The sequence below is a fragment of the Dendropsophus ebraccatus genome, chromosome 9 (genome assembly GCF_027789765.1).
Source record: "Dendropsophus ebraccatus isolate aDenEbr1 chromosome 9, aDenEbr1.pat, whole genome shotgun sequence".
In the NCBI taxonomy this organism is placed as follows: domain Eukaryota; kingdom Metazoa; phylum Chordata; class Amphibia; order Anura; family Hylidae; genus Dendropsophus; species Dendropsophus ebraccatus.
Window position 1 is genome coordinate 95,870,804 of NC_091462.1, and position 16,129 is coordinate 95,886,932.

The 16,129-nt window shown below is 41.4% G+C and overlaps 1 protein-coding gene across 2 annotated transcripts in view; it reads right to left on the reverse strand.

Annotated features, from left to right (window-relative positions):
* MAD1L1 (mitotic arrest deficient 1 like 1) overlaps positions 1-16,129 on the reverse strand; it is a 544,571-nt gene that overhangs the window by 120,122 nt on the left and 408,320 nt on the right. For both annotated transcript variants that reach the window (XM_069983919.1, XM_069983921.1), the window contains exon 17: positions 3,034-3,224. In XM_069983919.1, the coding sequence (XP_069840020.1) occupies positions 3,034-3,224 (191 nt within the window). The remainder of the gene's footprint in view (positions 1-3,033; positions 3,225-16,129) is intronic.

Consider the following 16,129-nt stretch of genomic DNA (forward strand, 5'->3'; position numbering starts at 1 on the left):
TCTTTAAACAAAAAGGGAACGCAGCCTAGTCAAAGTGAACCTGTCACCTGGAATCAGATTCAAAGATCCTGAAGTGTCGAGGGCTGTAAACAATGAAGTATTCCATCTTGCAGCATTTTAGGAGCCTGTGAAATCCTCTTAGACTCTTAGCACCACTGATCAATGTTCTCGAAACATAGCTGGATATATTATTGGTACCATGTGTCTCCTTGTCCTAACAAATATCTAATAGTGTCAGCAGCTTGGAACCTGAACTCACTTTAGGTAGAATCTTTGATATGCATGGCAATGCTAAAAACAGATATGGATTTCTGCTAAATGGGGGTTTCATCCATGTGCAGAATAGGTGATGATCAGCAAGGCCGTTCGTCCATTAGTTACTGAAAGTGTAGGTCCACCTTTATAAAGAGACTCTCTTAGGGCCTTATTACACGGGATGATTATCATTCGAAAAATCGCTCTGATTTGAACGATAATCATTTAGTGTAATAGCAGACAACGATTAAACGACCAACGAGAAATCGTTAGTCGTTTGATAGAGTTTGGAACTATTTTTATCATTGATCGTTCGCAAATCAATCGAATTGGAATAAGACCTCGTTCGGTCAATCGCAGTAGTTACAAATGCAATAGCGATGACAAGACGATTGCAGGAACGATCATAAGTAACGATCATCTATCCGTGTAATTGGGCAAACAATTTCAGGTCATTTGCTATAGCGTTCGTTTGAGATTGTTTATCGTTAATCGTAGAAAAATCGCTTTGTGTAATAGTGCCCTTACAGTCTGTCTCTGAATAGAGAACTCAGAGAGACACTGGGAACAGACAGTACATGGAGGATGTGCTGGAGTGGAGGCGCGTAAATCATCAGCTTCACTCGGATTACAGAGTCCTGCAGAGAGGAGCACATTACAGTAGTTCGCTTTAAGAATTCATGGTCCTAAGGTGTGAGGAACATTACCCATCTCCAGCGTTACACACCAGTAGGTCAATGAACACACTGAGCGCAAGTGAAAGTGCATGTCTGCAGTTAAGTCCGATTTCCCATTTGCTCTCGCCGACCTGCTGTCATGCTGGGTCCTGCGCTAGGCTGAATCATATGTAACCAATGTGAATAAAACACATCTTTCAAACCCAGCTTGGGGTTAAACACTGTGTTTCCTTTCAGTTCCTTATTTTTTCCATTAAGATCTTTCAATCGGCAACAAAAGCTTCAGATTCTACAGCCGGGGTCGCAGTTTGTCGCGGGGTAAGTGGCAGCGCGTCGTGAAAATATATATGTTATGTGTTTGCCTGAGCGTGTTGGATGGAAATTCTTGGAAATCAAGAGAAGCAATGCAGCAGCCTTCTCGGGCTCTGACCCTGCCACGCATTGCTTGGGACTGAAATTATAACGCTGACTAGATTACAAATTAGTGACCTGAGCTTGACATTGTTTTCTCTCCTCTTCCCTCTAATACATGAGCTATTTTCTTCCATTTCACTAGGTCTTTAGTCTTTGTCACAAATAAAAATAGAAAAAAAACAAACAAAAATAACCGTCTTACTCCATAAAATATACAGTACTGCACCTGTTATAGATCTGTAATACAAAAAGAGGAAGGTGGAAGAAAAATACGGAGCTTGATGAATGTAAAATCTACTATCTACAGTATAGGGGATGTGTGTCTGGTCACAGTGGGTGGCAACTGTTAGGACCCTCACTCTCAAACAGGACTCTGAATGGAGAGGTAGTACAAAGACTCGACTGCGGCTTTATTAATTGCCTATGGGAGTGCCGAAGATGGTCAAGCTTCGTCTTCGTCACTTCCATAGACAATCAAAGGAGCCGCATTCGACGGTGTGCGGTGCCACCCTATACAAACGAGAGCTTTGAGAGGGTGCTCACGAGATTGAATGGGGCCTATCCTCTATCCTAGATAAGAGATAAGTTTCTATGGTGGCAAAACATGGGTTTTAGAGAGAGATGAGCGCAAATAGTTTGACTTTTCGGCATTTAAATTATAGTGGCTGAAGAAGTTGGATGAAGCCCTAAAGGAGTCCGAGAAAACAAGCTTTAATTGTGCTCATCTCTAGTTTTACCGGTTATGACAGATCACTCAATATAAAGCATGGCCTTTGGGTTGTTCCAACAGATAACCCACTTATAAAGGCCATATAGAGCTATACCGGCTTGGATAACACTACTAGCCAATGCAGATAACCACTACCTAAGAGCGGCACTTGTTCTAGCGAACCAAGGCCTTGGTATTATGGGGTCAACCATTAATGTCAATAGCCAACATGCATTACTACATTTCTTCAGTGGTGGCCATTGCAAGGAAATGTGTGGACAGCCCATGCGATTAGCTGAGCACCAATCAGATAGATTTTTTTTTGTGATTATATAACTCAGCATAAAGCTTTTTTGACATTGACCTACACCAATATCCCAAGTCACATTAGTATGTTAAAGAATGGCCCAGCGTTTATAAGTGCTCAGATAGGTAGCTCCATTTGGACAAATGCCTGAAAAGAAAGGTGTTTTTGCTTGTGAACCTCTCAAGCAGTTTAACTGCACCTATTCTGTTAGGGTCCGTCCACACTATGGATCTGTCGCGGAGATTCCGCCGGGAACCTCCTTCCGCGGACTCCCTCCTGCAAGCCCTCCCTTTCAAAGACATAGCAGGAGGGATTCAGCGTAGAGTTCGCGGATGGAGGTTCCTGGCGGAATCTCAGCACCGGATCCGTAGTATAAATGGGCCCTTACTGCATATAGCATCATAACTATTTATTTATAAATATAGTTCCATCATATCATGCTGTGCTGTACAGAGAATCCCATCACTGAAACTAGTAGTGGAGTATTGAAGGAAACCAGAATATCCAGAGGCAACCCACTCAAAGACTGATAGAAAATCCTTGGTGGAATTTGAACGCAGGTCCCCAACATTGCTGTATACTGTATATGCACCAAGAATACAAAATCCTCTATATGAATAATCCCAATGACTTTCCCTCTTGTTGGGAAAACATAAAAAGAGGAGACATACCTTGAAAAGCAAATTATCGTCCTTATGTTCGGCATACATGGAGGTGAGTCGGTACTGGTTCCCAGTAGTGATATCAATCCGGTATCCAGTCAGCATGTAGCATACAGTGCGGAATTCATGGATTTTGGTTTGAAACACCTCCCGCAGTCGCTGGTTCTTCAATTCTGCACTCTCCACCTGTTTCTTTAGTTCTGTGACAAAAAGAGGCCAAGTTAAGATACTTAACATTCTATACATCAAATAAGACACATACACACATACATCTCCTGTTGCTATCCAAGACCAGTATAGAAGCAGGTTGCGTACTACTGATGAACCTCATGGGTGTTTTTTTTTACTTTTATTTTGTCTTGAACTTTTACAGATGGGAATGTTATTATTTTCTAATGAATAAAAGTAAAAAGTAACAAACAAAATGATCATCCGAGCCTTAAATTAAATTGATTCCTCCTTCTAATATTGAAGACATTAATAATACAGAGTTAGTACGAAAGGATATTTTATATGGTTGCTGGAGCAATCACCGTGTACAGGATGATATTACATGCTATGACTGCGTGTTAATGACATTACTTGGAAAAAATCTACTTTTCATTATTAGGTGATAGAATTGTCACCATGTTTAAAACAAAATAAGGAAAACCAGTAAGACTCAGAATCTGACAATCTGCAAATCACTTTCCTGGCAGGAGGCTTGGGTGACATCAGGCGTGCTGAACAGCAGCGGTACATAATGTCTGGGGACGTATACACCTCAATCTTACAAGGCAGAAAACCTGCAAGTTCCTTCAATAGTCACTTCCTGTACCTCTGCTTAGATCATCATTTAAGATGGAGTGAAGGACCTCTAATAAAGGCCTCCAAGACATTAGAATGTGTCAGCAGAACTGGTTGTTCATCTCTTGTATATAGGCCCCCACAGTCTTTGAAATTTGGTCAAGGAGTAAACACATAGATGTGTTTTCGATAACCCGTAAAAAGGGGTTATCCAGTCCGTAAAAACTTTTTCTATGGTGCTGCCCTTATATACACCTTAATAAATATCTCACCTCTCTACACTTGCTCTGTATTGTTTTGCAATATCTCCTGCTAACCACTGCCACTTCCTAGACGGACTTGTCTCGGCAGTGACAGCCCACTCAACCAGGTACAGTGCAGCGGCCAACGATTGCTCGAGCTGTCTGTTACTACTGAGACTTGGTTCTCTCGGAAGAGGCAATGGCTGTGGTTAGCGGGGGACCTGGAGACACTGCAGGATGACACCGGGGGAGCATGGAAAGGTAAGAATAATAGGCTTATAATGTTTTATATAATAACAGGACTATATAAAAGGGGTTGGCCATATGGAAAAACCAACAGACACTAAAATTAGGTACTTCTACTTCCCTCTCCACAAAATCTGGAATTATTGTTGGACAAATATATACTGTAGTATTTTTCATATGAACATTACATAACATCCATATGATACAACTTTCTGTGCTAACCAAGTATTGATAATTCTTACGTTTTGGAGCTGATGATCGGGAACTTTTATAGGGAGATTTATAGTTAGCACCTTAGAGTTGGCCATATAAGAGATAAGGAATTTGCAGTCACATGCTCCCCATGTAGCACCTATGCTCTACACAATCTTCTACACTGGGATGTCAATAGCTAGTGATGAACTGGCATCTCCCTGGTTTAGCGGATACACCCTAAAAATCAGAATTTTGTAACGCCCCATTCTTAAGGTGGTGAAGATACCAGTACAGGAGGACTAGTGCTGGGAAGCATTACAATTTTCTATCTTCCTATTTACCAACCAATTCCGAATGCAGCATCCCCCTTTAATTAAGAATCTTTTACAGAGACGGAAATTAATTGTTCATTAGACAGATGCCTGTGTCTCTTACTGTCTAGCAGGAATCCTGAAAATCAATCTCATCGTGCAATGGGCAGAAAATCATTGACATTTTAGGGATATTTATTAGCTTTTGTCTAACTGGAAATGGTGTCATTGAGTATTTGTAAAGGGGTTATCTTCTGAATCTTTTTTACTACAAGTTCTGAAACGTTGAAGTAAAGCACATTGCACCTACCACAGAAAACCCCATCCTACTTGGTGCTTCTGCTAACCTGTGCTACTACTGGTGGGTTCTGGACAGAAGCACAATTTTTCCTTCTGGGAGCTAACAAGAGTGCTCCTTCCTATGCCCATTATAGTTATATTGCTATACTAGGGTGGGTTCATACTGAGGAATTCTCGGGGATGTTGTCTGCAGAATTTTGCAGTATGTCCGCGCGCCTTTCTGCCGACTCCTTAGACACCATTCTCTGGGCTGGCGTATTCCGCTATCCGCCGAAAGAAGTGACATGTCACTTCTTTCGGCGGATAGGTGGAATGAGCCGGCCCATAGAATGGTGTCTATGGAGCCGGCGGAAAGGCGAGCGGCCGTGCGGACATACTGCGGAATTCCGGAGACATAATCCGCGAGAATTCCTCAGTATTAACCCACCCCTACTGCAGAGGGTCTGCTTTAGTGCTGACAAACAGGGCTAAATACTATTTATATTGGCTGCCCTTCAGTGAAAAGAGGATCACTACACAGAAACCTGGCTCTGGGGCAGTGACTGAGCATGTGTGTCCATCAGCATTTAGGCTCAGTAGGTGGACATGCACTTGCGATACACTTTGGACACCAGGTGGTGCTATACTAAGTAATCAATCATCATATCTTGTATCATAAAAGGTAAGCATTGCTGTTTTGTAGAATTTCTACACCGCATATGTTAATAATACAAGTTTGTGAACATGTAATGCCATCCTTTATGCTAGGAACCAAGCGGCAGTGGTGCGGCACAAGATACTGAAGATTACCCAGACAATGGGCACCTGATTGCAATAGAGGAAAATGGAACATTACACACTTCTGTCACAATAGCAGATGAGCTTCGCAAATGGCAATAATTGTATGGAAGATGTAGATTTAGTCATCCCTTTAACTGCCGTTCTTAAATTGAAGTAGAGCAAATGGTAATAATAGACACCCTACGTAAACTTTACGGTTTTTAAGGGGAGCGTTCACGACTCATCAATCCAGCCACATGTTCTTGTTGTGATCAACTCAATGGCACTCATGTGGTTAAATCTAAAGACTAGGGGGGAGATTTATCAAACGTGGTGTAAAGTGAAACTGGCTCAGTTGCCCCTAGCAACCAGATTCCACCTTTCATTCCTCACAGACTGGAGAAAGAAAAAAAAGTGGAATCTGATTGGTTGCTAGGGGCAACTGAGCCAGTTTCACTTTACACCAAGTTTGATAAATCTCCCCCTAGGTGTGTATTTCGTGTGTACATTCAACCCATATATTAATATACATTGGAAAGTATTTTTTTTCTTCCTTGGAATCACAGTGATCATTGATTGTGTCTCACTATTTGCACTGTGGCTTTGGTCGATAGACATAAACCTTCAAAGATGTTACCTTCTGATGGGTTTTCATGACGTCTTAGAAAAAGAGGACTCTACCTTTAACTGCAGGTGAAATATGTCTATTATCCCGAAAACCTTATCTATTCCATTTTAGGTCTAAGCCTTCACACATGGAACCAAGCCTCCCATAAATATCTCCTTCCTTCCTGTGAAGCTTCATGATTTCCAATATCACTGAGTAAATTCCTATTTCTGTACAACTCCAAGCTAATCAATACATTTATACGCTTTACTAACTTCCCAGGGACTTTCTACTGACCACGCTAAAGCTGTGTAATCTTAAAACAAAAGAAGGGAATTGAAAGCAAAAGAGTGCCGTAAAACACGATGGCCACATTGGTAGAGTAAGTAATATTTCACAGCTGTCATACACTGGACTGGATTTAATAGATCTCAAAGAGCTGACTGTATAAAATTACATTTTTTAAGGCAATGAAACTGGGTTAGAAGTAAATAGTTTCTCTATAGCATATGGGTTCCTATAGCCTATGTGTATGTACATAGAGCTGGGATGAGATGGTGGGGCCAGGGTTGTCCCTCTATAAGACACTTTGTATTAAAAGGGTTCTTCCATCAGGAAACCTCAAGTCTTAATATTTTCAATACGGCATACAACCATATTGGAAGTGAACCAATTTCGGGGACCGCTCTGTATGATCCTGTTCAGAAAGCCATCTTGGAGGGTTCATCATATATTATAGGGTAGCCTGTTCCAATAGACATCTCTTAATATTAGATTTTATGGACAATGGGTGGCAGTGCACTGCTTTTAACAATGAAAGCAGTTGATCTTTGGGGCTTGGAGTAGACACAACCAAAGAAATCAGTGGAGAAGTGAACCAGATCCAATCTGCAGAGGGATGGCTAAACTTATGTCTACTTGGTGGTCCATCATATTTGAATACACTATTGATTTCAGATTATGGCCAACTAATGACTATAGAGATCCAACACAGCTGATCAAAAAACTGATGAGTAATCTGTAGGTTATTGGTAGTGTGTACATGGCCAATGAATGAACGATCATCGGGAGAAATATTCTGGCCAATATCTCATAGCAACAGCTGGTTCAAAAGGGTTTTCCAGAAATAAACATTGACCTACAAGGATTGGCCAACACTGTGTATTTCTAGAAAACTCTCTTTAAGGGTGGGTTCAGACTACGGAATTGTCGCGGATAAATTCCACTGAATTCCGTTGCCTGTACGCACTCACGGCTGTGCGCCTCTCCCCCCGTGCCATAGACACCGTTCTATGCACAGGCGGATTACACATTCCGCCGAAAGAATTGACACATCAATTCTTACGGCGGATAGCGGAATCAGCCAGCTCATAGAATGGTGTCTATGGAGCCGACGGGTCTAAACCCACCCTAAAAGTGAACAGTGGAAGGCATTGATGAACTTAAAAAGGTATTCCAGAAAGAATGAACCTTCCCTTCATCTACAGGATGGGGAAAAGTAGGGGATTGCGTGGGGTTTGACCTCTGTACCCCCTGCCGATCTCCATATCGGGCCCCGGGTTCTGTGTAATGAATAGAGCCACGGGTACGGCATGTGACTTGTGGCTCTATTCATTCCTATTCATACGGAGTGGTGGGTGTATAGAGGTCGATCGCCTACTTTTCCCCTATGCAAAAGTTAATGTTTTCTGGAATACCTCTTTAAGGCTATGCTTACTGGAGGTCAATTGTGATATTAGGGTATGTGCACTCTACGGAAATCATGCTAATAACTTGTCATGGATTCCATTGCTTGCCCCTTCACACTGCCATTTGAATTTCCGCCGGTCCCATAGGTTCCATTCTATGGTCAAGCGGATTCCGACGTCCACCCAAAGAATGGACAGGTTCATTCATCGGGAGGACATCTGAATCCGCTTCACCATAGAATGAAGTCTGTGGCATGGGTGGAGAGTGAAGTGGGAGCACGCGGGGGCGAGCGACAGAATCCATGGCAAGTTATCAGTGTTATTTCCGTAGTGTGCACATACAATAAGAGACATTCACATAAACCTTATCTAGGATAAAATTCTTCCATGTTTTATTGATTCTAAGTGGAAAGATGACGCAAAGTGAGATTCCTGCCTTGGTGGGCTCCACATGATCGAGAATTACAGTTTAGCACGTACCAATGGGCATCTAATAAAACTAAGCTTCATGACTTGCTGGCCATTGACTGTGTGAATTGAGAACATGGTCAGTGGTTGTTTGATAATCAGGAAAACAGTGAAAATGGCAGGCTTACCCACCATGTTATTCCTATAACTGATTAAAGAGGATGTACCATCAGGTACATCCTCTTTAATCTGACCGAGGGATAGAACGGCGCCGTCACTGGGAAGCCGTGATTCTAATAGAGCCGCGTCATAGAGGGGAGAGAATTCCCCGGCCGCCTCCTGTGCTTCAGCCCCGGCCCGGTACCCGTGCATAGAATGGCGCTGTACACGGGAACCGGGCCGTGGTTCAAAAAACGGACCGCGGCACTGGCTTCCCTGCGATGGCGCCAATCTATCCCTGATGGTACATCCTCTTTAAGAGAGTTCTTCAGGAATACCAATAGCCTATCGTCAGGACCTACCTTAAAGAAAGGCCAACAAGCAGTTTTCCACAAAACCGCTTTGAACAGTAGAGTCACTTCTGAATTTTAGAATAAGATGAATAGATGTGGGCTGAGAAATATCACATACAACAATATTCACATGAACCCTATCATTTAGTAAGACAATGCTGCATTGTGAGAGTCTTCAGACATGAAGGTCTTTTATTTCTTCCACTTGAAAACATGTCAAATGTAAGGAGTGCTCATTATCCTTTCATTTGTATGTTACCTCGCCAGTAACAGAATTGATCGCTACTAGATATCAATACATTGACTGTTGTTTCTATGACCGCTCCGAAAATAGAGTCGTCCTCATTACACCGCTTCCTTAATTTCAAGGTATTGACATTACTAACTATGCGGATGTGTGTCTTATCTTGCGTGGGGCTTCATCAGTTAAATGAATATGATGTGGACAAGCCATGATAATTAAACGCTTGAAAATGTGACACAGTGGGGACAAACATATGATGAGTATTTACTGCCTCGCCTTAAAGTGGAAATTGGTAAGATGGCTTTTAAAAGTAAATGTGTTCAGTTATGCCATGGTATGGGCCACTGGGCTTCCTTGATAGACAAACCTATCAGTCCCCTACATGGTTAAACATTATGGATTGGTTTTTTTTCAACAATACTAACTAGGTAACTATGTAATTAGACCAATATACTTGACCATATCCTATCCTTATTAGGTTATATGGACATCGTACATAGAGACATCGCTCTATGTGAAAATGAAGACAAGCAAGATCTTCACACTGGTGGATTTGAGCCATTCAAGCATTTCCACAACCAGCATCAACCCCACCAAAATCAGCCCTCCCCAATTCTTCTCACAGGAGCCATTCTAATATTGATAAAAGACAAACCACCATTGGTATAAGATGCATGCATCAACGTTTAGTTGATAGATACATTATGTAGTGCCTATATGCTACCATGGGATTCCACTACAAAATATAAAGACTTTTTTGATCGAAAAACAGCGTTGCATCTGTCCAATTGTTACATTTGGTATTGAAGCTCAATCCCATTGGAAACGAGCTGCAACAACAGACAGGACCCAGCCTCATTGCATTGCAGGTTATTAAAGTAAACTGGATTGTGTTGTGATCCACAAGTGTGTGACTGCAAACCAACAATCATCTGAAATCTATCCCTGATGAAGTACTGGCTGCAGACACTTTTGCGTTGCAAAGTGACCCAATTAAACTTCATTGTCTGCAACTCAACAGCACAACATGTTGATATCTTGTTGGGTGAATCCACGGCAGGCGATTTGCTAGTATTCCGTAGAGTGCACATACCCTTAGCCTTAAAGTGTCCTTGTGAGTTACAAAAACGTTTGACAGAAGTTTTGATCAGTCAGGGTCTGGATGTTTGAAACCCCACTGATTTTTAGAATGTAGAAGTGCTGGACTGAGAGCTTTTTGTCTGGATCGCTGCTAGAGATGAGCGAACCTGGAGCATGCTCGAGTCGATCCGAACCCGAACTTTCGCCATTTGATTAGCGGTGGCTGCTGAAGTTGAATAAAGCCCTAAGGCTATGTGGAAAACATGGATATAGTCATTGGCTGTATCCATGTTTTCCAGACAACCTTAGAGCTTTATCCAAGTTCAGCAGCCCCAGCTAATCAAATACTGATCGTTCGGGTTCGGATCGACTCGAACCCGGTTAGCTCATCTCTAATCGCTGCCTTTTCTGTCTCCCTGTACGTCTATGGAGTCAGTATCCGGCATCGAGGAGAGAGAAATGCTTGACCATGCAATTCTTCCAGCTTGTCTGAACACCCAGACCCCAATTGACCAAAACTTTTGACCTGTCTCTCTGATAAGGACAGCTTTATCCACCCTACTGCTATGAAATGGTTGGTGCAAATCCATCTACCAATTTATTATCAATGTACATGGCCAAAACTGTGACTTTCGTCTATAGTCTTTTCCACTGTAAAGATTGGGAAATTAAAAAAAAATGCGGATCCAGAGAACTGTCAGACTGCATCCATTGGCTCCGCAGGGCACCTTTACTTTTTTCTGGTCCAAATACAAATACACCTTAAACAATTTCACATTTCTAAACTTTTTTTCCCCGTTGGATGAAGAGCTGAACTTTACGGTCACCTCTGGTATCGACCGCAACAACTAAACAAGAAGTACAATTTTTGCTTTTCCCCTTTTTTTTCAAGTCATTGAAAAGAAGATGATGAACACCAGTACGGATATAAACAGGCTAATCCAGACACGTAATTGGTGGCCTCTCGTAGACAAACCTACAGCCTACAGTATACGTGCTGATTCGTCTCTGCTGTTGTCACAGTGTCCAGGTCACTCAGCCCTCACCCAGGCCCATCATTCCTTCTTCTATGACTAATCTCACAGGAAACAGTTTGGTCTGCTGCTCCGGCTTTTTGGATACGACACAGAAATCTGAAACTGAATGCTTCCATTTTTTCTTTTATCTACTTTAACATGGGCTCCTCTGATCTGCTGCCTAGTATATCTATCTAGAAAAAGAAAAACTGGCGGCTGGTGAGTAATAGGAATGTGTGCCCAGAAAACAGGACAAGCAGATGGGACTTGACATTTTAGGTTTGTTTTTTTAGAAAGGAATTTTTTATAACGTGAACATTTTTTAAAACCGTGAACTCTAAACAGTCAACATCTACGTGCTGCTCATAAGGTTTATATAAAGATTTTGCTGGGGTGAATTGGTAAGGTTAAGCAGATCTTCTACCTAAAAAAGTCTTGATCACTGAATGTGAAGATTGTAGCTAATAACTAGTGTTGCGCGAACTCAAGGACACTGTCCCAGTTCCACAAGTTCTCTCAACCTGAATGCTCTGCATTTGATTCCCCGCGGCTGCAGAAGTTGGATATCGGCCTAGGGAGTCCTGGAAAACATGGATGTAGTCTATGGCTGTTAGACTGTATGCATATTTTCCTGGCAGCCCTACAGTGGCATCCAACATTCTCCAGATACCAGGAATAAAATGTTTAGCAATCAGTTTCAAAGAAGTTTTCGAACCCAACTTCCTTGAGTCCTCTCAACACTTCTCCAGGGCATGTTCAACTCACAGCTGCGAGTTTGTTACAAGTGTATAAAAGCCTGGGTAATTGTCTGTGTGATACACATTCAAGATTGTATTAAGTTTGGGGCCGAGATTTACTATGATTGACTATCAAAGTTAAGGTCCCCATACACCTTACACTCTAGACGGCTGATATCGCAGCTCGTGGCAGATTCAGAAGTTGATCTAAGGTGTATGGGCCTCTCCCAAACAACGACCAACAGATGATGTTGGTGGCGATAGGGGTCGGGCATGATGGAAAATAATGGTTGACCCCTTTATTTTGGTAGAGATAAGCCGCAGCCAGAGCTCTTTTGCTGCATCTTAACCCCTTCCTTTCCCCATAGAGAATACAGGAACACTCGGTCATGCCAAACGTTCCTGTATGTGGGGAGGACAGGCGGTTGGCGATTGTTTGGCCATCAGTTACTAAAAGTGTATGGGGATATAAAATTATTGGTATTATAACTATGTTTTAAAAGTAATTCCACTGTTGTCCTTAGTTTGTGTGTAGTATTGCAGCTCAGTTTCTTTGTTGTTAATGGAGACAAGCTGTGATATCACACACAACCTGAAGACATATGTGGTGCTGTTTTAGCAAAAGAAAAATACTTTTTTTTTTCTTAATCCTTGATAATCGCTTTACCAACAGCTGGGGAGAACAGGTTGGAGAAGGTTTAGAGCATTGCATCCATCTTTTTTTTTACCAATACCTCCTAATAGAAGTCTGGATTCCCCATTATGGTAAATTAAACAGGAAATCACAACAGCAAGTCCGTCCTCCTGCCCCCCAGAGAGCACAGGTCCCAGGACTATTGACAGCTGGTTGTTTATTATGCATGTTTAACATATTCTTTTATCCCTACTCTTCATCAAACTATATAATTCAATACTCATGTTTGGCGTTGCGTTTCATGCCTCATTTGATATTCTAGAACACTACCCACACTTCTGTGCAACCTTGGGTTATATTCTGCGCTGCCAGATGTTTAATTACATGTTGGAACCTAGTGTTTTGGAAACGGAGCATCTTGCATTATAAGATCCACATAACAGAAACACATGAATATCAAACTGCGCCTCCAAAAGTGCACAAATAAATGGACCAGATGAGCAAAAACCACTAAAATATTTGGAAAATTATTATACAAAAAAAAAAAATCATTCTGAGATCTCTGACGGCATAATTTAAAAATAAATAAATAAAAAAATTATTATTATTTTTTTACCAAGTACCAAAGACAGCTGGTACTCCAGAGGGAAATAAAATGTTTTTAAATCGACCAGTGCCAGAAAGTTTTTTTTTTCCAGTCTGACAGTGCTCTCTGCTGCCACCTCTGTCCATGTTCAGAACTGTTCAGAGCAGGAGATGTTTTCTATGGGGATTTGCTCCTGCTCTATACAGTTCCTGACATGGACAGAGGTGGCAGCAGAGAGCACTGTGTCAGACTAGAAAGAATACACCATTTCCTGCAGGACATACATCAGCTGATTAGTACTGGAAGGCTTGAGATTTTTAAATTTTATACAAATCTATATAACGATCTGACACCAGTTGATTTCTGGAGCATCCTTTTAAGAACCCTGGAAAAAAGCCAATTTTGTGCGAAACATACGTCAAGTATGGTTTGCGAGGTCTACTGTATGTTGACCAGACTGTTACTTGCCAAGTGTTCAGGACCCTGTATGTGCCATGTTTGGCAGGTAACAATTCCACCAAATGGCTCACTATTTGAGGACTACAATGAATGGGTCCATTCCATGGGTTCCGTTCCCTATTCCGTTGTCATTAGGCTACCAGTTTTTATGTGATTTTTTGTTTGTCTATTTGTGTCTTACATGTGTTTTATTCAATAAAAATGTTTTTACTTTTTCCTACACGTCCAACTATGGTCCATTTCTGGTCAGTTTTTGGTTTGGTTTAACATGTCTGGACGTGGGAGGTTTACTGTTACCTACTTTGGGCTTTTTTGGTTTCTTTTTAGGTGATGGCAAATATGGCTATTAGAGATTTCAGTTACTGGGACACTGTGATCGATACTTTCAAATGGGTGGGATACCCATTTCCACTTATTACCCCTATTGAAGATATTGAGGAAAATCCACAATAGGGGTATGTTCACATATACCATGTACATTGCAGTGTATATGCAATGGAATTTATATTGCAGAGTTTATGATAAATCAATGATAAAATCTGCAGCATATACAGTGAACATACCCCTTCCTCCACATGTGAAATCTAGAAAATCTCATCCACTTTTCTGAAATTGCCCTGTGTAATAAAGCCACCCAACGAACGTCCATTAGCCGATGAATCGATAAAAGATCAGGTCATTCTGACTTTCTTAAAAATCGTCAGCTGTTCGCCGCTATTATAGGCTCAGCCAATCACAAAAAAAAAACTATGATGTCGATAGAACATAGAATCTTCTTGGAACAACCCATTTAATGGCTTAGTGCTCGCACGTTTATTACTGACTACATCCAAAGCCATATACAGTAAATCCATATGTGCTCAGCCTAGTTGGGCATCATGGCGTAAGACCTCTGAACAGGCAACTAGAATTTTGAAAAATCAATATGGTTTTCAATGGCAGTCAACAGGCAAATTGGTTCTCCAATTATTATGGGTCGGAAAATCTGCAAATGAGGCAAAACAGACAAGTCTAGTTATCGCCCACCTTCAGGAGACTCCTGAATGGTAAATCTAGCAAGTACTACAGTTTTACTATCTGTCACTGCTGCACCACTAGGTTAAAGACCATGAAAGCTAAGGGAAGGGGGGGGGCTGCAATCATGTCCATAATGGCTACCATTCACCAGAAACCAATAAGCTGTACAGAATTTCTAACAACTTGTCAGCAAAGAACACTTCGGTGACTTGAGTTACTGGTGATTTTATAGATTTTAGGTGAAAATGCTCTTTAAAGTGTAAATGCTTCTGAATGAGTCAGGGTGATGACATGAAACTATATGTTTGTCTATCCTAGGTTAACGAAAAAGCACTTACGGCCGGTGGCGTGTCATCGAAACCTAAAGAATACTTACTGTCCGTCACCGGTTATTGCTCAAGGTTGACCTTAAGAAATTCTTATATGAAACCACTTATTTTGATTTTCAAGAAGCCATAAAGGGATAAACTACTACTTTATATTGCTTGATGATTACCAGATTCAGCTTGTGAAGGTTTGACATCTCTTGGCCCATTCCTATTAACGGGGGAAGAACCTGTCTGGACAGAAAACACTAGGCTAAAGAGATACTAACCTCCACAAGATTACGAGTCTATACCATCTGTAATACCTGAAATTCAGAGGTTAGCTACATAAGCTGTATCTTCCGCTGTACCGTGCAGATCCATATTGAGACCTACTTAATAAAAGTAGAAGAAAAGACAGAATCTACTGCACACACTTATTCGTGTCAGATCTGTAAAACCCTAAATGGAAAGCCATCCACAGCTAAAAGGTATATACTATACAGGATTTAACCACTAGTATGCCTTTTATTCTTTTAAAAAGTATAATGCATATTTATGCCTTCTATAGGAAGGGTAATCACACCCATATCTGCAAAATTTGAAGGTCATGTTGAATCTTTCTGAGGTCAAAGCCGACTATAAAAATAATGTATAGTGGCAAATTAGCTATAGAGAACAAAACCGGCTCCAACACCATTATGCAGACAAAAAAAAGGTACAAAAAGAATTCTCGTGAAATATCCTTAGAAGCAACTGACTGAGCTACTCTGAGCTAGCCACAGCCTAGTAAGCTACGAAGGGAATTTGACACTTAGTGGAGGACTACGGCCCTTCAGCTGATCGACTTGGTAATTGAGCGCTATGGGAAATTTACGTGTTCAGTGAATATGGTCCATACAAGGAAGATGTGCTATGGAGCAGATTCAAGGAGCATGTATCATGATGATGCCTGGAGCTCCGAAACCGTTTA